Here is a 26588-nt window from a genome sequence, read left to right as displayed (position 1 = left end):
TCCCTCCACCCCCTCCCTACCTCCCAGCTCCCTTGAGACCTTCACTGGTGTGTTCGCCTGCTAGCACACAGCCAGCAGAGTGCCACAAACCGAACTGCTTCAGCAACAGAAATGCATCGTCTTGTGGTCTAGAGGCAGAAAAGCCCAAGATCCAGGTGGCAGGAGGACTGGTTCCGTCTGCGGCCGTGCAGGAAGGGTGGGCTTAGGGCCTCTCTCTTTGCAAATGGAGATCTGGCCAGTCTGCCTCCGAGCTGGACAGGCAGAGCATTTAGAGGTTTGTGCCCAGGGGGCCTGGGTTCAAATCCCAGCTCTGCTACTACCTGGTTGAGTGATTTAGGGAAAGTTACGTGACATCTCAGAGCAGTGATTTCATCTCCAAAATGGCAATAGTAGTAAGAGCTGCTCCTCAGGAGATCTGTGGGAGGATTAAAGGAACCGGTGCTTAGCTTAGCTCGGTGGGCACAAATAGTGGTCTCCATGTCAGCATTTCTCACCCCAACCTGTTTTAGTGGCCGCTGTGCTTATCTCTGTCACTGTCCCCTGGCTAGATGAAGGTGGGGACCATTTTCCCTCAGCCGCACAAGGTCTGGCCCAGAGAAGCCCCTCAACAGGGGATTGTTGGACGGAATGAAGGAAGGAGGGAATGGAAAAGGGCCAGGCAGAGTAAAACCAACACGCTCTGCATGATAGAGGGCACGCAAGGGGCAGCCTCGCCTGGACAATGTGGGCACCCAGCCCCTCCCCTAGAATCTGCAGGACTTTAATAGAGTGAATGGGGACAGGCAACAGGAAGAAGGAACAAAATGTCTGAGGGGTTCAGGAGAGGTCAGGGTGATTGTGACCAAGCTTGCCAGGAACAGGCTGTAGGGACAAGGTGGCAACTGAGATGGACCTTGGAAGGACAGAGTGGGCTGGCCTGCCCTGTGGCCTCTGTCTTTGGAGCAGGAAACCAAGTCTGGAGAAAACTGCCTGGACCAAATGCTGCTGGGTAGAGGAATGAGTCTGTGAGATGCCTTCAGGTACAAGTAACAGAATCCCAACTGAACAGGATGGGGGATTTATCTCACGAGGTAAGAATGGAGGTAGGTCCAGTTCTGGATTGATTAGATGAGCGGCTCAACAGCTTCACCAAAGATCCAGTCCAGAAGCCCTCCAAGAGACTTTCCCTCACTTTCTATGAGGCCAACCATGGTTCATCTGGGGTGGCCTCGCCACCCCAGAAACTCAAAGAGGTTGACTTTTGAGACAGTCGTGCAGCTCTCTTAGCAAATAGATGAAATCATAATTGGTTGTAGCCAGTCATAGGATTGGTATGGACAGGGATGGTCATATGGTGAGATTATGGCCGATGAGATGGAGAGTGAAGTCTGCTGGGGGTTTCTGGAAATGATTTTACCCCCTGAGATTAAAAAAGGTGAAAGTGAGAAAGTTCCTTTTGTTCCTGGCTCCTGCCTTCCTTCTTTCCTTCCTTCTCAGAATGCTGCTGTTGTGAGGCTGTGATGCTTGGTGTCACAGCAGCCATTCTGTGACTCAGAGGGACAATGTTGCAGACATGCTAAGGATGGCAGAGCAGAAAGTAAGAAAGAACCAGGTTCTTGATGACGTAGTTGAATCACCAAACCAACACTGAAATTGCTTACCTCCATACAGCTAATTCATGCAGTAAATAAACCTTTATCACTTAAGTCCCATTAGTAGGTTATTCTATTACTTACAGACTAACGCATTCCTAATTGATAGAGTCCCTTACTTTCCGCAATACATTTCACATTCCTTCTTTGCTGGTAATAAATTTGGAGCTGGTGGCCATCTTTTCTGCCATGTGGAAAGAGAGCACTTGAGAATAAAATCAATACAGCAAAAAGGAGTGGGGAGAAATGGAGAGGGACTGGATCCAGCTATGCCAGAAATGAGCCCTATTCCTGGCCTTTGTAGCTACATAAGCCAATAAGTTCTATTCTTCCTCTCCCCCCACTCTTTTTTTTTTCCTTAATCCAGGTTCTTTTGATTTTCTGTCACTGAAAGTCTTGACTAATATACTGTGTCCCCAAGTGCCATTTCAGGGTGTTCCCCCAGGTCACAGATCATCACAAAGTATTTGTCAAGGAAATGAATTCACCACTTTACCTTCTCTTTCCTGTATCCCAGACATTGGGAAGATACCCAGCCCAACTACAGTCCTATTGCTGGGTGTCTACAGTGGACAGCATGTTAGGCCATGATATCTTACAAACTTAAGGCCTGTATTAGTCGGGATCATTTGGGCACAAGTCAGAAATCCAACCCCAACTGATAAAAGCAAAAAAGAGGATTTGCTTAGCTCTCATTAAGAGACGCTTAGGGGTAGGGGTGGCCTTAGGGACCGTGGTCCTACAGCTGGCCAGCTCATTAACCACCCGGAGCTCCGTTTTCCTTCAGATTGATCTCACTTTCCCATCCACACGCAGGCTTCCTCCAGGTGGAGGCCGATGAGGAGGGCGGGGCCCCGCATGGCTCTGGGTACTGCTCACACTGGCTCACCAGCATCCGTTCTCTCCATCCTCCATGTAGAATCCCATGACTTCATTTCCTTTAGCCCAGTCTGGGGCACATGCCCCTATCTGGGATAACCACCCTGACTCTGACTGGCCGTACCTGGGCCATCTGTCACAGTGCTGTGTCCTTTAGGGCAATGGGACTATGACCACCTTGTGTGGGGAAGAGAATGCTCCCCAGAGAAAGGAAGGGTGCTATTGTGCAAATGCAGGGTCAGGAAGGTAGGGCCTGGTGGATGGAAATGCTGACATCTGTCATAAAGCCATCCCATTACAAACTGGGACTTCAAAAAATCTTGATGGATTTCACGAACTGCTTTTGGACTCACTAAATACTTCCTTTGCACCTGTTAAGGGCCACGAGCTACGTGTTAGGAGCTGGAGAAATAAAGATGATCAAGCAGAAGTCCCTACGCCTGCAGACTTCACAATCGAGTAAGTGACCAGATGTGTAAACCGGTATATCATGGTTCGCTGTCATAAACTGTTTGGCTCTGGGAAAGTGAGAGAGGGTGTGCTTCATTCTCCCCGGTTGTCCCCACGGTGGGGGAGCTTAAGGAAAGCTACAAAAGAGAAGTGTCATTTTGAGCTAAGCCTTGAAATCCAAGCATGGAGATTGGCAGGTAGAAGGGGGTGGGCCGGTCCTTCAGCAGAGGAAACAGCAGGAGCCAAGGAACAGAGGGAAGGAAGTGCCTAGTGGATCCCGAGAGCTCGCAGGGAGGCCCAGCTGGTTGGAGGGGGCCGTTGTGTGTTTGGTACCATCGTGGCCAACCATGGCCACACCCTCATCGCCTGAACCTGTGCATATGGCCTTATATGGCAAAGTGGCCTCTGCAGATGTGATTAAGTTGATGATCTTCAGATGGGGAGAATTGTCCAGGTGAGACCTAAATGCAGTCACAAAGGTTCTTTTCAGAGGGAGGTGGGAGACCAGAGCTGTAGGAGGTGGTGTGGGACCAAAAGCAGAGGGAGCAAAGGCCATGTAGGGCCAAAAGCCAAGGCATGGGAATGGCAAGCAGAAGAAGAAAAGGTAAGGAACAGATTCTCCCTAAGAGCCTCCAGAAGAAACGAGGCACTTGGAGTTAGCCCCATAAGACTCACTGTGGACTTCTCACTCCCATAACTCTAAGATGTTGTATGTGGTTTTTATCCACCAAACTTGTGGCAACATGTTACAGAAGCAACAGGAAACTAATACAGGCAGAGGAAAGAGAATAGGATCAGGGCCAGTGGAAAGAGAATAGGATCAGGTTACGAGGACCTTGTCTATATGACTCCAAGAAATTTGGCCTGGCCAGTCCACAGGTTCTAACCCCCTGGCCACAGAAATAGGTTAATAAAAGAACATGGGACCCAGTTCTGCCCGATAAGCATTGGCTCTAGGAATTTTGTGGTGATCCTGTCTTCGGGGATTGCCAAGCCGGTCAGAATGGAAGCTTGGAGCTGTAAGGGGCCATCTTTGCTATGATGTAAGGAGGACTTGTCTGGGGATGTAGTTAACACAGAGGATAGCAGAGCTAAGAGATGGAGAGGAACTGGGTCCCCAAGTCTAATACATTCTTCAGCCAATTTGTATAATTAAGCCTTTGGTGCCACTTGAAATGGAGACTCATGGGGAGGAGTGGGGATGATTTTTTTTATTTTTTAAAGTTGGCTCCACACCCAGTATGGGGCTTGAACTCAGGACCCTGAGACCAAGAGTCACATGCTCTTCCAACAGAGCCAGTCAGGCGCCCTGGCTGGGTGTGATTTTTATTGGACGGGGATGATACCTGTTCTTCTCAAGCTCATTCAGGAGCTCCCACTGGCTGGTGTCAGTTCCTCCCTGGCTGTGGCAGGAGGCTTTGGTTCTCGCTACGTGGGCGTCTCCATAAATGGCCGGAGTGTCCTTCTGACATGACAGCTGGCTTCTGCCAGAGTGAACTGTCTGAGGAAGAGAAAGTGAGAGCGCCTGACCAAGATGAAAGCCGAAGACTTCTTAGTAACCAAATCTTGGAAGTGACCAACCACCATTTCTGCCATGTTCCATATGTTTGAAGCTAGTCACGAAGTCCAACCCAGTCACAGGGGGACTAGAGTTAAGCTTCACTTTTTTTTTTTTTTTAAAGTAAACTCTACGCCACACATGGGGCTTGAACTCATGACCCGGAGATCAAGAGTGGCATGTTCTACCTACTGAGCCAGCCAGGCACCCCCAGCTTCAGCTTCTCAAAAGGGAGACCTATCAGAGGATGTGTAGGGCATCATTTTTAAACCAGCAGACCACCAAACTTCCTGATATCTCATTCGTGAGATTTGGGTCACATGGTTGTACCTGAGCCAGTCACTGGTAAGGGGAATGGATTCTCCCAAGACTAGACATTTCTGAGGGCTGGGCTCAGTTTCCTTGGGGCTCAATGCCGCGTGGGGGAGGGGAAGTGCCTGAACAAAACCAGTATTCTGGGAGACAGGAAAGAATGGGTGCCAGTGTGGGACCGGCGGGAGTGTGCCATAGGCAGTACGTGGGCTGGGGTAACTGGGAAAGGCTAGGGGGACGTGTCAATGGAAGAGGAGCTAAATTTAATACTTAATTAAGTCTCGGGTTCTTTAGCGGTATATATTTACCAGAAGAAGAAGGAGAATAAGATGAATGGTGTTTCCTTCCTGAGTTGGAACCCTGTTTTGTCCCCTCTGCCCTAGAAATTTTCTAATTTGTGTTCTCTATGGAGACACAATAATCCTTTTTATCACTGAGTCTTTGCAAAAATGCTAACTATTTCATCATGAAAGTCAAGGTTGTGCTAATTAAAAGATCCAACGTGAAGCCCAAACAGTTTTTTTTTTTAATTGAAGTGAAATTCACATAACACAAAATTAACTATTTGAAAGTGAACCTTCGGTGCCGATTTGTACATTCACAGTGCTGTGCAAACACCACCTCTGTCGAGTTCCAAAATGCTCGCACACTTCTCCACCCCCAGAGCAACCCCGGACCTATTAGCAGTCACTCCCCGTTCTCTCTTCCCCCAGCCCCTGGCAACCGCCAATCTGCCTTCTGTCTCTATGGGTTCGCCTGCTCTGGGCGTTTCATATAAATGGAATCATACACTCTGTGGCCTTTTGCGTCTGGCTTCTGTCACTTACCATCCTGTGTTTGAGGCTCATTCATGATAGTGTGTGTCAGAATCTCACTCTTTTTTATGACTGAATGATATTCCATTGTCCAAATACACATTTTGTTTATCTGTTCACCCACTTAGGGGCATTTGGGATGTTTCCATTTTTTGGCTACTGCGACTAGTGCTGTTATGAACATGTATGTACATATATTATTTTTGAGTTCCTGTTTTCAATTTTTTGGGGGGGGGTGTACACCTAGGAATGAAATTGCTGGGTCGTATGGTACTTCTGTGTTTAGCTCCTGATGAGCCGGCAAACTGTTTCCTTTTTTTTTTTTTTTAAAGATTTTATTTATTTACTTGTCAGAGAGAGAGAGAAAGCACACAAGCAGGGGGAGTGACAGGCGGAAGGAGAAATAGGCTCCCTGCCGAGCAGAGGCTTGTGACCTGAGCCAAAGGCAGATGCTTGACTTGACTGAGCCACCCAGGAGCCCCTGCTTATGATTTTCTTAATAACACTTTTTTCCCTCTAGCTTAGTCTATTGTTTTTTTTTTTTAAGTTTTATTTATTTATCTGACAGAGATAGAAGAGAGCACAAGCTCGGGGAGCAGCAGGCGGAGGGAGAGAGAGAAGCAGGCTTCCTGCTCAATGGGGAGCCCAATGCAGGGGCTCGATTCCAGGACCCTAGGATCATGACTTGAGGCAAAGGCAGACGTTTAACACTGAGCCACCAGGTGCCCCTAGTTTACTCTAGCGTAAGAATACAGTGTATAATACATATAACCTATGAAATATGTGTTCCCTATGTTACCAGTAGGCTTCCAGTCGACAATAGGATATTGCGGGGGTTCACGCCCCCACCCCTGCATTGTTCAAGGGTCAACTGTATATTGCTTTTACCTTCTCATTCATTTCCCTGGTTCTCTAGGAGTGTGTTAAAATAATTTTTTTTTTTTAGTAATCTCTACGCCCAACATAGGGCTGGAACTCAAGACCCTGAGATCAAGAGTCACATGCTTTTCAGACGGAGCCAGCCAGAAGCCCCCAGGAGTGGATTTTTTTTTTTTAAAAGATTTTATTTATTTATTTGACAGAGAGAGATTACAAGTAGGCAGAGAGGCAGGCAGAGAGAGAGAGGAGGAAGCAGGCTCCCTGCTGAGCAGAGAGCCCGATGCGGGACTCGATCCCAGGACCCTGAGATCATGACCTGAGCCGAAGGCAGAGGCTTAACCCACTGAGCCACCCAGGCGCCCCCCGGGAGTGGATTTAAAAAACACAACACATCGGGGCACCTGGTGGCTCAGTCAGTTAGGCATCCAATCTTGGTTTCTGCTGGGGTCACGATCTCAGGTTCTTGAGATCAAGCCCCATGTAGGGCTCCATGCCCAGCGTGGAGTCGGCTCCATATTCTCTCTCCCTCTCCCTCTGCCATTCCGTCTGCCAACCCGGCTCCAAATACATAAATAATACATAAATACATAAATAAGCATAAATAATACATAAATAAGCAAGATCTTTTTTTTAAATAAATAAGCAAAATCTTAAAACAAAATAGAACAATACATACACATACCACACGTGTAACTCCACTTAAAATCTGTTAATTAGGGGTGCCTGGGTGGTGTAGTCGTTTGGGCATCTGCCTTCTGCTCAGGTCATGATCCAGGGTCCTGGGATCAAGTCCCACATTGGGCTCCCTTCTCTGTGGGGAGCCTGCTTTTCCTTCTTCCTGTCACCACCCCCCTTCCCGCTCAGGCTCTCTCTTTCTCAAATAAATAAAACCTTTTTAAAAATAAAATAAAATCTGTTAAATATCTCTTAATTCATTTAAAATATCAAGCAGGGTGCCTGGTTGGGTCAGTCGGTTAAGCAACTGACTCATGATCTCAGCTCAGGCCTTGATCTCAGGGTCATGTGTTCAAGCCCCACACTGGGCTCCATGCTGGGCATGGGGCCTACTTAAAAACAAAAACCAAACAAACAAAAAACCAAGCATCTATTAAGGGTCAGGCAGTGTTCTAGCCTTTATAACTGCAAACAATAAAGTTCCTGCCTTTGTTGGGCTTACTTCTAGTGGAAGGAAACAAGTAATAAAGAAACCACCAAATATATATCTAGTAGTGATAAGTGGTATGAGGAAAGATAATGCAGATTATGGGGGTAAGTGTGAGGAAGTAGGGTGCTGTTATATACAACAGGGTGCTCAGGGAAGCCTTCTCCACTAAGAAGGATAAAAAATGAGCCCGAAGATCCAAATAAGGTAAAGGACTGAGCCACGTGTATGCCTGGGGGAAGGGCATCCCAAGCAGAGGGAGGCACAAGTGCAAAGGCCCTGAGGCAGGTGGGGGGGGGTGTGCTTGACAGGTTGGAAGACTGTCAAGGAGGCCAGCGTGTGGAGGCTGGAATAAAGCACAAGAGTGGAAGGAGACGACCGAGGAGGTAGTGAAGGTCCAGATGTTTAAGACCTTATAAGTCAAGGTAACCATGTGGCACTTATTATTAAGACGTGAGAACTATGGGAGTATTTTTTAGCATGGGAGCCATAGACTATGACCTGTGTGTGTGTCTTTTTTTTTTTTTTTTTTTAGATGTTGTTTGAGAACCATACCCAGGGGGGAAGATTGTAAGCAGACAGAGGACAAGCAAGTGCAGGGCAGGCCTGGGGGAGAGAATGGGGAAAGAATGCAGCTGAGATCAGGAGGGTGTGAGTCCCTTCAGGGGAGAAAAGCGAGGTGGGGAAGGTAAGCGGGGCTCACGGGGGAGTTCAGGGCTGAGAGCCAGGTGGCAGGAATGTCTCTGGAGGGAGGAAGTGAGGAAGTCTGCTGCTAAGGCCAGGAAGGCGGGCTTCTGCAATGGGGCCGCCACAGCAGACATCGAGGAAAGTGTTTCTTTGAAGGGGTGGGGCTCAGGAGAGAAGGCGCCTGGCGGAAAGGGAGGTGCGGGCAGGCACTCTGCTCGGTGGCAGGCAGGGCGGCGGGCAGGGCCGGAAGGCAGAGGTGGCCCAAGGGGGGTGAGCACCAGTGGAGGGTTACTTTTGTAAAGATGAGAGGTACTTGTAGTGCTTACTTAAAAACAATACATTTTTAAAACATTTAGAGTTAAATTTTAAAAGAAAAAAAAAATATTTAGGGGCCCCTGGCTGGCTCAGTTACTATATATAGCATGTGACTCCTGATCTCCAGGTGGTCAGTTCAAGCTCCATATTGGGTGTCGAGTTTATTTAAAAAAAATAAAAAAGAATGACTTGGGTGGCTCAGTCAGTTAAGCGTCTGCCTTCAGCTCAGGGCATGATCCCAGGATTCCAGGATCGAGACTCCTTGCTCAGCGGGGAGCCTGCTTCTCCCTCTCCCTCTGCCTGCTGCTCTCTCTGCCAAGTAAAATAATAATAATAATAATAATAATAATAATAATAATAAATTAATAATTAAGAGTTTTTTTTAAAAATGAGAGCTGTTATAGCATGTTGGTTTGCTGGAGAGAATGAGCCAGAAGAGAGCTGAGCTGAGCACTGGGGCTGTCCCTCAGTAGGAGAGAGATAGTAGGATTTAGATCGAACAGTGGACCCTTCTACAAGCACAAATAATGTTTCTATGGGTGAGCCTGCTACTGAACTTTGAATTTGAACTCCTTAGGGTTTATCTAATAACCTAAGAACATCACCCGTGTTCTCTTAGCTCCAAAGCCATCTGGCAGTAGTTTGTTTCTTAGTACTATTTTTTTTTATTATGGCAAAATATACATAAAATTTACCATTTTAATCATTTTTTAAAAAAGATTTATTTATTTGGGGGAGAGAGAGCTTGTGAGCAGAAGGGAGGGGCAGAGGGAGAGAGAATCTCAAGCAGATTCCCTGCTGAGCGGGGAGCTTGATGAGGGGCTTGATCCCATGACCTTGAGATCATGACCTGAACCAAAATCAAGAATCAGGTGCCTAACTGACCGAGCCACCCAAGTGCCCCCATTTTAGCCATTCTTTTTTTCTTTTTCTTTTCTTTTTTTTCTTTTTGAGAGGGAAAACAAGCTGGGGAGCAGCAGAGGGAAAGGGAGAAGCAGACTCCCTGCTGCGCAGGGAGGCCCACATAGGACTCCATCCCAGGATCCTGGGATCATGACCTGAGCTGAAGACAGACACTTAACTGACTGAGCCACCCAGGTGCCCCCATTTTAACCCTCCTTAAGTATACAGATCATTGGCATTAATTACCGTGTTCTGCATCCATCACGACTATTTTTTTTAAGATTTTATTTATTTATTTGACAGACAGAGATCACAAGTAGGCAGAGAGGCAGGCAGAGAGAGAGGGGGAAGCAGGCTCCCGCTGAGCAGAGAGCCCGATGCAGGGCTCAATCCCAGGATCCTGAGATCATGACCTGAGCCGAAGGCAGAAGCTTAACCGACTGAGCCACCCAGGCGCCCTCAAACACTGGACTTTACCTAGGGGTTGAGAATTTAGGAATCTACCTCCTCAGTTCCCCACTACCTAGGCTTTCCCAAGAGGCCAAGTTGTCACCAGCCCAGCCTCGTTTTTGTCATTGTAGGCGAGCCTCTCGTCTCTGCCCCTTCGGTCTATCTGCAGAAAGTAGCACAAAACACTCAGGGCTCCAAATGCCAGGACACCCACCACCTCTTTAGGCGGGAGGTGAATAAGGCCAGAAGGGGAAGGGTCTGTGGGAGACACATGGGCACAGGCCCCGCATACCCATCATGACTCCCTTCAACACAGCCTCTTGCCTTGCTTTCCCTCTTGGCCAATACAGAAGGGTAAGCTTCCATTTGGAAGGGGAGGGAGATGAGTGGGAATGGGTCCATTACTCGATTACTAGAGGTCAGTCCACAAAAAACAACTTCCAAAGCTTGGCATGAAATAGCCTATGTGTAAATGCAGTCTGTTCATTCAGTCGAAACCTACTGAAAAGGGAAGGAAATTCTATAATATGCTACAACGGGGATGAATCTTGAAGACATTATGGTGAGTGAAGGTAGCCAGACGCAAAAGGTCAAATATTGTATGATTCCACTTCTTTTTTTCTTTTATTTGTTCATTTGAGAGAGAGAGAGCGAGCGAGCACAAGCAGGGGGGAGAGGGAGAAGCAGACTCCCCGCTTAGCTGGGAGCCTGATGTGGGGCTTGATCCCACGACCTGAAGATCATGACCCAAGCCAAAGGCAGACATTCAACCATCTGAGCCACCCAGAAGCCCCATCTGATTCTGCTTCTATAAGGTACTTCAAGTAGTCAAGTTCCTAGAGACAGAAAGTAGAAGGGTGCTCACTGAGGGCTGGGGGCTGAGGAGGGTAGGGAGGAAACAGGTAATTAGTGTTTAATGGAGACTGAGTTTCCTTTCGGAAGAGGAATGGTGGTGTTGCCTGCCCAACCATGGGAAGGTATCTGATGTCACTAAGTTGCAAACTTAAAAATGGTTACAATGGTAAATTTTCTGTTATGTATATTTTGCCACAAGAAAAAGAAATAGCCCAAGGGGCAGAAAGTAGATTAGTGGTTGCCAGGGGCTGAGGAAGGGGGAACAGGCATTGCTTGCCAATGGTTATGGGATTTCCTTTCGGGATGATGGAATGTTCTAAAATTATACTGTGGTGACGGTTGCACAACTCTGCAAATACACTAAAAACCACTGAACTGCACACACATTTGAATGGGTGACTTACAGAGGACGGGAATTAGATCTCAACAAAGCTGTTAAAAGAATAGTCCAAGTTGGACATCTTAGGAAAAGTGCTAAATTAACAGATTCTTTTCCTTCATTTGCTTTCGCTCTCCCTCTCCTTCCTGCTTTCTTGGCCTTCATGTGTTTGGACAATTTTAAGAAACTGCTGTCTGCCTTTCTCCTTTTTACGTCTAGCATTGTTGAGTATTCTGCTGACTTTTAATGCCCTTTAAGGCCTGGGGGAAAGGAAAGTCTGTTAAGGTCAGGCTGGAATAAATGGGTATTTGTAAAGTGGTATAATAATATTGCCCAATAAAAATGAGATCAAAGGGTTTAACAAGGCTTATGAGGAGGAAAAGTTGAAAATCATAGTCTTACAAGACCATACCAAAAATCTGGGTGAAAGCTGAAAGTTCCAGCCCCAAGTCTATCTTCTCTCTACAAGCAGGGGTTGGGCCATTCAGCACGTGGCCTGTCTTTCATTTTCCTGCAACTTTCCTCTGAAAGTTCCCTTCCTGGTGCCTGGATGGCTTAGTCTGTGAAGCATACGACTCTGTGGGTTCGAGTCCCACACTGCATGTAGAGATTACATAAAAATAAAAGTCTTAAAAAAAAAAAAGTTCTGGGGCACCTGGGTGGCTCAGTGGGTTAAAGCCTCTTTTCTGCCTTCGGCTCAGGTCATGATCCCAGGGTCCTGGGATCAAGTCCCGCATCGGGCTCTCTGCTCAGCAGGGAGCCTGCTTCCCTTCCTCTCTCTGCCTGCCTCTCTGCCTACTTGTGATCTCTGTCTGTCAAATAAATAAATGAAATCTTTAAAAAAAAAAAAATAAAGTTCTCGGGGCACCTGGGTGGCTCAGTGGGTTAAGCCTCTGCCTTCGGCTCAGGTCATGATCTCAGAGTCCTGGGATCGAGCCCACATCGGGCTCTCTGCTCAGCGGGGAGCCTGCTTCCTCCTCTCTCTCTGCCTGCGTCTCTGCCTACTTGTGATCTTTGTCTGTCAAATAAATAAATAAAATCTTAAAAAAAAAAAGTTCTCGTGCAACTTGAGAACATCTAGTGCCTCCCTCATCATCCATAGGGACAATGAGGATGACTTTCCCAAGGTCATATGATGACATTTCTGGAGTATCAGTATGTTACTCAGAGTCCCCCAGAGAAACGGATAGATAGATATTTATCTATCTGTCTCCTTTTGGTAATGTTTCTCTGGGGGACCCTGAGTAATATGCTGATACTCCAGAAATTCATTATATAATTATAATTATAACTATATATATATATATATATATATATATATATCTCCATAAATAGATTTATTATAAGAAATTGGCTTGTGTATTTGTAGAGGCTTAGAAGTCCCACAATCTGACATCTAAAAGCCAGAGACCCAGGAAAGCTGATGGGGTAGTCTAATTCTAAGTCCAAATGCCTGAGAACAAGGAACATTAATGATATTAGATCCCAGTCTGAGGGCAGAAGACCAGTGACCCAACTCAAGTGGTCAGGGAGAGGACTCTTCCTTCTTCTGCATTTTTGTTCTAGTAAGGTCCTCAATGAATTGGGTGGTACCCACACACAACTGGAGAGGGCAATCTGCTTTACTCAATCTACCAACTCAAGTGGTAATCTTTTCTGGAAACTCCCTCACAGACACACCCAGAAATAATGTTTCACCAGATATATCTGGGTATCCCATGGCCCAGTCAAGTTTATAAATAACATTAACCATCACAACAAGCTTTGCAGAAAACTCATGTGGTGCTATTTTCATCGGGATGCTTCTAGCAATCCTGAGTGAGATGACCAAGAATCTGGAGGTTTGATAGTCATCAAAGGGTTAAAGGTAGGCTTCTCAGCTTTCTTCCAAATACTGGGCGTCCTCTTGTTAAAAAAAGATTTAAATAGATTTTTCTAATTACCCATCCCTGATTGTGATAGATTCCAAAAAAAGGAAAAAAAAAAGCTACATCTTTCCTCCCTGCATGCTTATCCTTTGCAAAGTCATTTTGCAGCTTGTTGCCTCGAGAGATGGAGTCTCTGTCCCCACCTCTCAAATCTAGGCTTGGCTTTGACAAATGTGACATTAGAAAATGTGACGCAAGAAGAGACATGAAAAGTGCCATGGGTTGAGGCTTGCCCAGTACATGCTGCTCTGGGGCCCGTGGTGACCACTGCCACGTGAATGAGGCCAGGCCAGCTGCAGGATGATTCGAGTTATGTGGCCAAGTTGTGCTTCCCATCCCCAGCTGATCCAGAGCCAATGGCCAGACATGTCAGTGAGGCCATTCTAGACCATCCACGCCAGACCAATCACGCCAGCCCAGAAGAGAAGAATCATTCAGCCAACCTAAGAATTTTAAGGGGAAAAAAAAAAGCTTGTTGTTTTCAGCCACCATGTTGGGGGGCAGTTTGTTGCAGGGAAAATGCTAACCAATACACAAATATTTAGGATGTTCTTAAACACTGAACAACAACTTTTTAAAAAATGTGTTGAGATTATTAGAAACAGGGGACCCTGAGTGGCTGAATCGCTTAGGTGGTCGGCTCTTGGTTTTGGCTTGGGTCATGGTGTCAGGGTCATGGGATGGTGCCCTGGACCACGCTCAGTGGGGAGTCTGCTTGGGTTTCTCTCCCTCCCTACTGGCCCAACTCACAGGCACATGTGCACACACACTCTTTCTCAAATAAATAGATTCTTTAACAAAAAAAAAAAAAAGGAAAGGAATTGCAGTAACAGGATTCCTGGGTCATTTTCAGGATACCAGAAGCCTATCTGTTGCTTATGTGACGGATGAACACTTATCCGGTATTGACACGCTGAGGACAGAAATGAGCCATGTGCGTGGTGGAAGAGAGCGGGGTCCCGATCACAGGAGGGTGAATCCAGCACTCCCAGCACCCCAGCAGTCCCCTCTGCAAGCCCCGCTGAAGTCTGGTGACTAAGAGTAGTTTCCCAGGAGGCCCCTTGTGGTTTTCTGGCTTCAGCGTCTCTGATGAACTAGGCTGGCACTTTTCCGAATGCCCGTATCACAAGCTATTAACTGGAAGAGAAGTAAGCTTTATCCATGAGGGAATGTGAACTGCGCCCAAATCACATGCGATGGAAACGCGTGGGTAAAGCAGGCTCGTTGTCCAGCCGTCCTCTCCCTGCCTGGAAATGCTTGGGTCATTAGGGGGTGGCCTTGGATGTGGGCCCCACCATTCTGGCCTGGGGCTGGTAGTCATTAGCAGGTTTAAATAGGAAGCATATGCTGTTCCAGGCCCAAATAAGCAAATGTGTATAAACCGAGAGCGAGTCTCTATCAGATTGAGTGAGCTCAGGTTTATTAAGTGCCTACTGAAACTGGCCTTTTCTCTTTTTATGGGAATCAGGATTTTCCGCTAGAGTTTGTGAATGACAATTTGTGGTGGAATAAAACAAAAGTTAGTGGTGGGGGCAGTGATTGATCTTTGGGAAACAGGGAAAGGAGGTAGGTGAGGGAGTCAGTGGTGGGTGACCTTGGGTGGCTCAGGCCACCTCTCTAATCCAGGGTCACTGTCTCTGCAAAGGTGTGAACACCAAAGGAAATCCTACAAATAAAAGTGCTTTGTAAATCATGAAGCGTTATATAAACAGTAGTTACTCTTACTGATGCCCTAACAGTCTATTATTTTTTTTAATAAAAGGTAATATATGCACATGGTAAAATAAATTTCCTTTTTTTTTTTTTAAGATTTTATTTATTTGTTTGTTAGAGAGAGAGGGAGAGAGAGATAGAGAGCAAGCATAAGCAGGCGGAACGGCAGAGGCAGAGGGAGAAGCAGGCTCATCACTGAGCAGGGGACCCAGTGCGGTACTCCATCCCCGGACCCCGAGATCGTGACTTGCTAGCTGTAACAATGAACGTGACTTTAGGCAAAGTGACTTAACCTTGTTGTGCCTCAGTCTCCCTACCTGTCACATGGGAATAATAATCCTGTCTACTTCACAGTGTTATGCAGGTTTTCCCAGCCAACCTTGGCACTGCTGATATTTGGGGCTGGGTAATTCTTTGTGGTGGTGGTTTGGGGGAGGGGCGCAGTCCTGTGCGCTGTAGGTGTTCAGTAGCCTCCCTGACCTCACTCACAAGATGCCAGTAGCATTTCCTCTTCATTTGTGACAACCAACAATATCTCTAGACATTTCCAAATGTTCCCTGCCGGGGGAGGGGGCAGCGCAAAATTCTCCCCTTCCATTGAGAACCAGTGGATATTGTGAGGATTAAATGAGTGAGTTATTATGTAGAAAGCACTTAGAACAGAGCTGGCCCATAGAACACTGTGAGGTAAGGGCTTGCAATTATTCTCATTCTCTTGTCCTGGCCTACCTTAGGGAAAATGGATAGTTTTGATAAAATAGGGTCTTGAGCAAGACAATGAGTATTGTTAAGCCCCTATCTGATTTCACTCTGAAACAAACAGCCAAGTCCTCCTTCTAAGATGATAGGTCAGCGACGCCAGTATTAATTATAGTCTGATCCCTCTGGGGGTTCCACTGTGGGGTTCCCCATCTCTTGTAGCAAACTTAACACCATCCCGTGCTAACAGCACTTGAGCCATCTCCAGTGCGGAGCACATCAATTTCAAATTCTCTCCTGTATTCGTCACATGGTGCGTGCTTCAAATCTCGGGTTTTCCATAAATCCATGGCCCCTGGAACAACAGGCTGCCCCCCAAATCCACCGAAAATAGGGGGCGAGTGAAAACAGAAAGAGAGAATGAGGAAAAACAAAAGGCTGCGTTTCTTTAAATTTCTGGCTCTGCGCAGCACAAGCATTTCCAATGAAAAATAAAGAATTCTTTCTTCTGTGTCCATTTCAGCTGGCATCCAGCTTTTGCTTCGTGAATAATGTCGCCGCATCATTATTCTGTCCCACAAGGTAAAACAAAATGAGCAACTTAACAACCAGAAGGGTGCTTGTGTGGAGGAAAGGCTCATTTAAAAGCTTTTCAGATAATGTGGTGGTTGTTCCCCTACAACTTTGCCACACCCCCCCGAAATTTTTTTTTTCAAACCTATGGGAAAGTTGTTACTTTGCACACAAGGTGTATAAATTATGCCCTCCTGGAAGGCCTCCGCACCATACATGTTTTCTTTTTTTACTGCTTTTAGTCTTTTGGGATTCCTGGAGTGTCTACAAATAGATTAGCCTCTAAGAATTCTGAGTAACCATGGTTAGAAAAAAACACTGGTTTAATTAGCCATGGTCCTATTTTTGAAATTACATCTGCTCTTTTTTTTTTTTTTTTAAATGAGGATTGATCTATGCGCAAACTTGAGGATGGATGGGGGGGGCGCATGTTACTTTTGATTTGAATTAATTTTCATGCTTTTGAAAGTGAAATCAAGAGTATTGAGTGAATAATGTATCATCATACATTAAACATGCTCAAATGAAGAGAGTTGAAAAGAAATGATTGGAGGAAAATGAATGGCTGAAAATACTGGATCACCTGATGTGTGCTGCCTTACTGAGAGGTAGCAAATCACCCTCCGCATTTCGGCTTTGTGGGGCTGCCTCCGTTTTTTCAGCCCCATATCCTCAGACTTGATTAATCATTGAAGTGATAAAAATTAAAGGGCCATACGGCTCGCTGAAGGGTCATTGAAAATCAGAAAGCAAGTGCGGAATTCACAGGACTAGGTTCCCAAGTTTGAAAGTCTTTCTGCTTCCTCATTTGACACATTCTTCGTTTCTGAAATCGTGTTTGAAATGTCCACAACTACTTTTGAAATTTAAATTTTAGCAACATTTCTCAATGTCAGAACTCTTTCAGAACAATGTTCTTCATCGCCCTTGATGACAACTCACCAGCAACACTTGTGGATTTGGTTTAAGTGGCTGCCGGAAGATCATTTAGGAAGCATTCAGAAATTTAAATTCTATTGGATATAACATTTCTGATTTCAGCATTTGTCTTTAAAGAATTCTCTTTTTGCGGGGCAGGGGCTGGGTGGCTCAGTTGTTAAGCTTCTGCCTTTGGCTCAGGTCATGATCCCAGGGTCCTGCTCAGCGGGGAGCCTGCTACTCCTCCCACTCACCCTGCTTGTGTTCCCTCTCTCACTCTCTCTCTCTGTGTCAAATAAATAGATACAATCTTAAAAAAATTCTTTTTTAATTTTAAAGATTTTATCTTTTTTTAAAAAAAGATTTTATTTATTTGAGTGAGAGAATGAGAGAGCACAAGTGGGGGGAGGGGCAGAGAAGTGGGGGGAAGCAGATTCCCCACTGAGCAGGGAGCTGGCCACAGGATTCCCCAGGGATCATGACCTGAGCAGAAGGCAGATGCTTAACTCACTGAGCCACCCAGGCACCCCTTAAAGATTTAATTTCTTTTTAAATTGCTTTATTTTTAATTTTTATTTTTAATTTTTTAAAAGATTTTATTTATGTATTTGCCAGAGAGAGAGAGAGCGAGCGAGCGAGCACAGGCAGGCCGAGTGGCAGCAGAGGCAGAGGGAGAAGCAGGCTCCCCGCCGAGCAATGAGCCCGATGTGGGACTCAATCCCAGGACGCTGGGATCACGACCTGAGCCGAAGGCAGCTGCTTAACCAACTGAGCCACCCAGGCGTCCATGCCTTTTTTTTTTTTTTTTTTAATATTTTATTTATTTGAGAGAGAGAGACCGTGGGAGAGAGCATGAGAGGGGAGAAGGTCAGAGGGAGAAGCAGACTCCCCATGGAGCTGGGAGCCAGATGCAGGACTTGATCCCGGGGCTCTAGGATCATGACCTGAGCCGAAGACAGTTGCCCAACCAACTGAGCCACCCAGGCGCCTTTAGTAATGTCTATACCCAATGTGGGGCTCAAACTCACAAACCTAAGATCAAGAGTCACATGCTTCACCAACCAAGCCAGCCAGGCGCCCCTTTAAAGAATTCTGAACGCACGTGGAAATCATAGGAAATGCACTTTTTGCTTCATCTGTATTGGCTGTCTTTTGCTGCATGAAACATTATCCCAGAACTTATTGATTGAAACAACAAAAAGGCTAAGTGGAGGGTCTTTAGCTCAGGGTCTCTAACAAAGCCTATTAATGTGCTTTGATCAGGACTGCAGCCACTTCAAACCTTGGCTGGGGGATGAGTCATTTCCAAGCTCACCCACATGGCTGTTGACAGCCATCAGGTCCTACTGCAGTGCTTGTGGACAGCAATTCCTTGCCATGGAGATCTCTCCATAGGGTAGCTCGCCACATGGCGCTAGCTTCTTTCAAACAAGTGAGAGAAGGCAGTCCAAAATAAAAGCCACAGTCTTTTTATAACTCAATATTGGAAGTGGAAACCTATAGTTTTTTCAAATTTTTTGTTGGAAGGAAGCCACTAAGGTCCACCTCATATTCAGTTGGTAGAAATTTCACTGGGTCTGGCCACCAGGTGAGCAGGATCACATGGGGGTGGTCTTTTTTTTTTTTTTTTTAAGATTTTATTTATTTATCTGAGAGAGAGAGTGACAGACTGCAAGCCAGAGTGGGGAAGGGGGAAAGCAGAAGGAGAGGGAGAAGCAGGCTTTCCGCTGAGCAATGAGCACGAAGCAGGCAGGGCTTGATCTCAGGACACCAAGATCATGACCTGAGCTAAAGGCAGAGGCTAAACCGACTGAGCCGCCCAGGTGCCCCCACATGGGTGGTCTTACTGGGTGCCTACCACACCTTTTTTTTTTTTTTTTAAGATTTTATTTATTTATTTGACAGAGACAGACACAGAGGAAGGGAACACAAGCAGGGGGAGTGGGAGAGGGAGAAGCAGGCTTCCCCACGGAGCAGGGAGCCCGATGCTGGGCTGGATCCCAGGACCCTGGGATCATGACCTAAGCCCAAGGCAGATGCTTAACCACTGAGCCACCCAGTTGCCCCAGATTTATTTATTTTAAAGGAAAAGAGAGAGAGCTCGAAAACACGTGTGTTTGAGTTGGAGAGAGGGGCAGAGGGAGATAGAGAATCTCGAGCAACTCCCCCCACTGAGCACAGAACCTGATGCAGGGCTCAATCCCAGGACCCTGAGATCATGACCTGAGCTGAAATCAAGAGCTGGGTGCTTAACCGACTGAGCCACCCAGGCATCCCACAAACCATTTTGTCTTAAGGTATATTATCCTGACATTTACTGAAAGCTAGAACATGCTGATGTCACAGTTGCTGTTACATAGCTACATTTTCAGATGTCTGGAATGGAGGTGAAGGGTTTGCAATAAAACATATTTCTTGGTTTTGGGTGGCGATCTTCCTTGGACAAAGAAATAAAAGGGTGTGTGTACAGAATGGACTCCATTATGTAGAGGTGCTTTCGGTTTCCATTTTAATATAAAAGCAGAAATTTTAATGAGAAACTCTCAAACATTCCAGGTGTAGATGTAAAATGGCAGTCAGTCACTTTAGAAAAAAGTATCTTCTTTTAAAAAAAAAATTTATTTATTCACGTGAGAGAGAGCACAAGCAGCAGGAGAGGCAGAGGGAGTGGGAGAAGCAGGCTTCCCCCTGAGCTGGGAGCACTTCATGGGGCTCTATCCCAGGACCTGGCGATCATGACCTGAGCCAAGGGCAGACGCTTAACCATCTGAGCCATGCAGGTGCCCTGATAGTATCTTTTAAAAAGTTAAATATAAATTCACCATACCAGCCCAACATTCCATTACTAGGCCTCTGCTCAAGAGAAATATATCCACATGAAGACATACATGTACAAAAATGTTCATAGCAGCATTATCCATAATAGCCTTGAACTTGAAACAATCTAAAAGCCCACCAACTGATGAGTAGATACACAAAATGTGATACATCCATACAATGGTATACTACTCCATGATAATAAGTAATACTACTCCATGATAATAAGTAATGATACATGCTAGGACATAGATAAACCTCCAAAACATTAACATATGCTAAGTGAAAAAAGGCAAACATTGCCTATTGTTAGATTCCATTTATATGAAATGTCTACAATAGATAAATCCATGGAAAATATATTAGTGTTTGCTGGGGCTGAGAATGGGAACCAGGAGTAACTACTAATGGGTATAAGGATCTTTTTGGGGTGATCGAAATGTCCTGAAATTAATGGCGATTGTTCCATAATTATGCATTTACTGAGAATCATTAATTGTATACAGAATTGATAAATTTTATAATATGTAAATTATACTTCAATAAATTAAATATATATATATTTTAAAGATTTTATTTATTTATTTGACAGGAAGACTGTGAAAGAGGGAATACAAGCAGGAAGAGTGGGAGAAGGAGAAGCAGGCTTTCTGCTGAGCAGGGAGTCTGATGTGGGGCTCCATCCCAGCACCGGGATCATGACCCAAGCTGAAGGCACACGCTTAATGACTGAGCCACCCAGGTGCCCCTAATTATTAAATATATTTTAAATGATAGTGAGTAAAAACTTTCTCATCCTAAATGAAATTAAGTTCAGCTGTCAGCTTCAGGTTTTCTTACTCAACTTCTCTTTTATCTCCCACCTGTCTGCAGTTTGGTCCTAAGATTGAATTCTGGGATCATGTTTCCAGATATGGTTAACGATCAAATCATTAAACCAGAGGAAGTTGATGTATTTTTATTATGGTCCTTTAAAACATTTTAAAAAAAAAAAGATTTTATTTATTTGAGAGGGAGAGAATGAGAGGGCAGAGGGGCAGGTGTAGAAGGAAAGCGTTCTCACTCCTGGCTGAGCCGGAAGCCCCTTGTGGGGCTGAGTCCCACCACCCTGAGATCAGGACCTGAGCTGAACGCAGAGGCTTAATCGACTGAACCACCCAGGCACCCCTCTCTTCTGGTTTTTTAATCTGTTTCCTTTGGGTTAATTTTTAGAGGATTTTGCAACTGTTGGTTTAAAATGATACTTTTTTTTTCTTCTCAACTTTTTTTACCTTTTTTATTATCCAGTTGGGAGTTAAAGCTGACTTCCTATTTTTCAAGTATTTGCAGAATTAATGTTAATTTTTGCCTGGACTATCTAGGAGATTAATTTCAATTTGGCTCCTGGAGACTTGTGGTTTAATCATTCTCCAAGGTTTTTTTTTTTTTTTTTAAATAAAGTCTGTATCTGACAATTCTGGTCAGACTCCTTAACTAATTTTACTTAAAAAACAAAATAAAAAAACCCAAAAACCTCAATTCTTAACTCAACAAAAAAAAATCTATTAGCTTCCAGTTTAATTGCCACACATTTAAAAAACGGACTACTGTGCTGGCTAGCAATCTAAGTTAAAGTAAAACTTCTAAAGGGGCCAAGGTCTAAAGTTCACACATTCTTGTGAGGTCTGTTCTGTCTCCACCAAGGGAGACCCCATTATCCATAGCTCTACCAATCACGTACATTTCCTTTTGAGTCTCATGAATGAGGAAAAAAGAAGTTCAAGTGAGGGAAAATGGGTTCAAATGAAGGTCAGATACCCAAAAGAGTTTTCTGGCTCCTGTGTGCTGCTGGGGTGGAAAAAAGTGGGGAAAAGGTAACCAGATGTAGGTGGCCCGGAGAGGTTGCTCGACTCCAACCTCGTTGTTAGTCTTGGCAAGGGAAAAAAGGGTCTGCCTTTTAGACATTCAGTGACGCGGTGAGAACCTACTGTGTGCCAGGTGCCGGGGATACAAAGACAACTATGGGATGCCTGTGTTCTAGATGCTTCTTACGTAGCAAGACAGAGTCTCCGCCCTGAAGGGACTCGCAGTCCACGTTCGAGGTTGCATCAGGTGGGGGTAAACACCGACTCTCCCAGTACTCTGAGGACGCCGGAGGATTACTGGGGGGCGGGGAAGAAACGCTTCCCTCCCGTCCTCTAGACTAGGCCGGCCCTGAGGGCGAAGACAGACACGCCCTCCCGAAGGGCAGACCCGCCTCGAGGAGGGCGGATCCGGGCAGGGCCGCCAGCCGGGCCCTCACCCGACCCCCGCGAACGCAGCCCAGCGCGGCGCCCGCTCCTCACGTGTCCCTCCCGGCCCCGGGGTCGTCTCACGTTCTGCTTCCGTCCGACCCTTCCGACTTCCGGTAAAGAGTCCCCGTTCCGCACCACCGCGCCCACCCAGCATCGCCACGAGGCGCCTCTGTGTGCCCGACCCCCGATGCGCTCGGCGGCCGCAGCTCCTCGGGGCCCCGCAGCGGCCATCGAGCCACGCCGCTTCGCCGCGGCCAGGTGGCCCGGGCGGCGCTCGCTTCCGCGGCCGGCGCGGCGGGGCGGGCGGGGCGGCGGCGGCGGCGCGGCTCCGGGCCCGTATCCCTCCGCCGCCCCTCCCCCGCCCGGCCCCGGCCCCCCTCCCTCCGGGCAGCGCTCGCCTCCCTCCGCCTCAGACTGTTTTGGTAGCAACGGCAACGGTGGCGGCGCGTCCCTGCCCGGCTCCCGGCGGCTCCTCGGTTTCGGCGGGCCTCCCCGCCCCTTCGTCGTCCTCCTTCTCCCCATAGCCGGCCCGGGCGCCCCCCCGGCCGCGCCATCCCGCGCCTCCCCGCTCGGCGCCCGTGCGTCCCCACCGCGCTCCGGCGTCTCCTCGGCGCGCCCGGCTCCCGGCTGTCCCCGCCCGGCGTGCGGGCCGGTGTATGGGCCCCTCACCATGTCGCTGAAGCCCCAGCAACAGCAGCAGCAGCAGCAGCAGCAGCAACAACAGCAGCAGCAGCCGCCGCCCGCGGCCGCCAATGCCCGTAAGCCCGGCGGCAGCGGCGGCCTTCTCACGTCGCCTGCCGCCGCGCCGTCGCCGTCCTCAGTCTCGTCGTCCTCGGCGGTGGCTTCCTCCTCCTCGGCGGCGGCGAGCGCAGGCGGCGGGCGGCCCGGCCTGGGCAGGTGGGTGTCGCGCCCCAGCCCCCTCCGTTCCGGGCCTGGACGAGCTCAGGCCTCCTGTCCCCTCCCCCGCGGCCCACACCGTCGTCCCCGCCCTGTGACCGGCCAGGCTTGGTGGGGTGGGCTGGGGGCCCGCAGTGGGGGTGGGGCTCCCTCTCCCCCTTGGAGCCCCGGGGTTTGGATGGGGGGGAGCACTGCGGGGTCCCTCCGGGAATGTCAGGTTGTGTCCAGCCTCCTGCAACATCCCCACCCCCTCCCCCAAACGGTCAAGATGGAAGGACTGGGCAGCCTCCCCTTCTCCATTTAAGTGTTCGGGAGGGATTTACAGGTCTCACTAATTGTCAGCCCCTGTTCCTCTTTTAGCCCCAACGTGGAGGGGATGCTTGGGCAGTGCCCGCGCCCTCCCCCCCGCGTTTAAATATTAACGTGGAATGGTCTTTAGGTTTTGGTTCAGTCTCCCGAAACTTGCCAACTCCCCCTTTGGGGAATAACAAGGGAGGGGGAAAGTTAGGGCAGCGTCCCCCCCTGTCCGTTAAAGGGGCAGCCACGGGGCTCATCTGGAATCGTTAGGGTCTGTCTGGTGTGCGTAACCACCCCACTCCCCTGCCTTGGGAAAGCTCGAAGAACCGGATTGAGGTGGGTGGGTAGTGGTCCCCGCTCCCCTCCCCATTTAAATCTGAGGTAGCGGCGGGGGCTCCAGAACTCCAGGAATCGTGGGGCTCTGTGCATTCTCCTGCAGCGTTCCTCCCTCCCCCACCTGAGGAAGGGGTGGGGAGTGCCCGGCCCCCTCCCGGCCTCCCTCCTTCCCCCGCAAGGCCTCTCCGCCGCGGGTGGTGGCCGATCCGCAATGCTGTCGAGGCCGAGAAGGCGCCTTTGAATAGTGGTGGGCGAGGGCCGGACCCAGGCGTGCGTCAGAAGTCCAGGCCAGATCGGGGACAGAGGGGGATGGTGGTGGCAAGGAGCGGGCACGCTGCGCATTTTCCCCAACCCCCGCCCCAATTCATAGAATTTCGAGGGGAGAGGGATTGCAGCAGGAGACCTGGTGGGCTTCCTGAAAGCAGAAATGCGGGTGTTTACTTGCGTCGTCTCCTCCTCTTTCCCCATAAACCTAGGCTTGTGGTAGGGACTGGGGGCTGTGTGCTGTCTCTCTAACCGGGTCTGACTTTGGAGGGTGTGTTTGTGCGGGAAGGCCTGTTGGGGAGGGTGTGTGTGTGGGGGGTGGTTGACAGTTCGTATTTCACGAACTAAGAAAATGCTTAGTGTTCAAACGGGGCAGCAAATGTCAATAGACTCCATTCCATTGTGGCCAGTGTCCTTAACTTGGGAAGTGCCGCCAGAGCTCACCAAGGGCACGCAAGTCTATTTCCCCTGTGCCCCGAGCCCATCCGTGTTCGGCACTGCCTTGCCTCCCTTAGACCTAGGCGGGGTTGGTAGTCAGTGACGAGGGTCCTCCGGAAATAGACATCCTGGGCTTGAGAAGGTGGGATAGGTCTTTTTTTTTTTTTTTTCCCCCCACGCACTGAGTTTTCTTTTTGAAAACAGGTTTTCAGCGATCCATTTTCAAAGAATTTTCATTTATGGCCCCAGAAGTTACCCTTCAGGATGAATCCGGGCTGATTTTTAAGGAATCCTGCTTTCAAGGGGGGAAGGACGAACATTGTGTTTTTGTTTTTGTTTTTGTTTTACTTCTACCCTACCTCCCCTTCACAGTTGTCCTTTCTCTGAACCACCCTCAAACGTTAACCTTACCCTAACTAGTTCAGATAAAGTGCTTATTTTCCCAGCTCTTTCCACTTAGGATTCTGTAACTTCAGTTTCCCTTTTTCAGTGGCATCCACAGTGAAAAATGGACAAATTTTGTACCTAATTTTTTACAGAAAAGGATCCACGGTATTTTTCTTCTTAGGTATCATAGAGATTTGGCAGATGTATTTTACTTGTTCATATAATTAGAAATTAAAATTTAGGCTTTTAGGTTGCGACCGCTCTCCTTAGGCTTAAAAATTATAATCTGTTGCAGAGTGGCTTGAATGATCAAAAATATTTGGAATGTTTTAGTACCAAAGAGCCTTTTCTGTTCTTTGAGGCTTTACATTTAAGATTAATTTAAATTCTTCTTTGCTTTAAGTTCTTTCATTTGAGACATGAATTCTTGCCCTTGTTCTTTTTGATAGATAGGTGAAGTTCTCTTCATTGGATTCATGTAATGTGTACTTTTATTACATAGATCTCACATAGAGTTCCTTTGGATTTTGAACCACTGCTGCTGGGTTCTTTGTAAACTGGTTACAGATTTTAAGGTCTCCTTACATATGTTTGTGTTTGTCAGCAGTTAAAATATGTCCCTGAGGGCAGGGGTAAAGAAAGAAAATGCAGCATTGGGTTTGATGTGTTTAGAGATAGTAGAATATTCTTGAAAGTCAAGAAATTCACATGTCTTCTTTAACATTTCATTATGTTTGACGTTTTAAAAAATAGTGTTTTTTTATGGCTTTCAAAAATTTATTCTGCCTTAAATTATCATATATGTTTTAGAAGGTTACTGTTTTCTCTTAGAACGACATACCCATAATATTAAAGTCTGTTAATCAAAATCTTGTTTTTGGTTTTTACCTTTTCATTTTTATGTAGTTTTAATGATTGTGCAGGTTATTTTGTGGTTTTTTTTTTAATGGGTTTTTTTTTGTTTAGCATTGTAATATAAATTTTCTTTAGGTTTTTGGTTAACCACTCAACTGTTGGGATTTGGGTGTCTACATCTTTGTTATTATAGTTAGTGGTACACTAAACATCTTTATACTAATAGCTTTTGACTTTAGTCTAATTATTGCCTTAGAGAAAGTTCCCAGGAGTGGTTTTACTGGGTCAAAGGGCTTCAAGGTTTTTATGGCTCTTGCTAGCTGTGCCATATTACTCTTGAGAAGACTTGTGTTAGTTTCCATTGCCAGGAAGGTGGCTCTTCTATAGAATGGTTTCTTTGTCAGACACTGTGGGGGATTTTCAAGGGAAAAGTTGCATTTACTGTCAAGTGAATACATTATTAAGTACTTTTGTTAGCTACCTGATTATTTATACTTGAGTTTGAATTTGGTTTCGCTGAGGACTTAATGAAATAATATAAGGGAAGATGCTTTGAAAACAGTAACTGTTAACACTAATGAGGATACATGGTTTAACTATTGTGCTCATACTTCTCTAAGTAGAGGAGTGAAAGTCCTGAGAAACTTGTTCTGAAGCTTTTGTTGTTGTTAATCTCCCTCATTCATCTAAAAGTATTTTTTATTAGCTGTTAGCCTGTGACCAAGTCACTTTTGTTGACTTTTATATAATTTCATGGCACTGTTGGGAATTATTTCTGGCTAACCTATATCTCTTCCTCTCCTACATTCCCTTTCCTGTTTAAAAAAATAATGGGATTACCCATTCTGTTACCCATTCCTAAACCTAAATAATACAACATTAGAATGTCTTTGGATACAGGATTAAATGTGAGTAAAA

General features: G+C 46.7%; 1 protein-coding gene across 7 annotated transcripts in view; it reads left to right on the top strand.

Moving 5' to 3' along the window:
• Positions 1 to 22544: 22544 nt before the first annotated feature.
• The window catches only part of ATXN2 (ataxin 2), a 115555-nt gene continuing 111511 nt past the window's right edge, over positions 22545 to 26588 (top strand). For 5 of the 7 annotated variants that reach the window (XM_045073560.1, XM_045073559.1, XM_045073555.1 and 2 more), the window contains exon 1: positions 22545 to 23093. In XM_045073560.1, coding sequence (XP_044929495.1) covers positions 22867 to 23093 — 227 coding nt within the window. In that variant the 5' untranslated portion in view covers positions 22545 to 22866. The remainder of the gene's footprint in view (positions 23094 to 26588) is intronic. The other 2 variants (XM_045073557.1, XM_045073556.1) reach the window with 1 other exon arrangement.

The sequence above is a fragment of the Mustela putorius genome, unplaced genomic scaffold (genome assembly GCF_011764305.1).
Source record: "Mustela putorius furo isolate JIRA1106 unplaced genomic scaffold, ASM1176430v1.1 tig00537248_pilon_pilon_pilon, whole genome shotgun sequence".
Taxonomy (NCBI): domain Eukaryota; kingdom Metazoa; phylum Chordata; class Mammalia; order Carnivora; family Mustelidae; genus Mustela; species Mustela putorius.
Note: the sequence above shows the minus strand (reverse complement) of the source record. Positions and strands in the feature narration are given on the sequence as shown.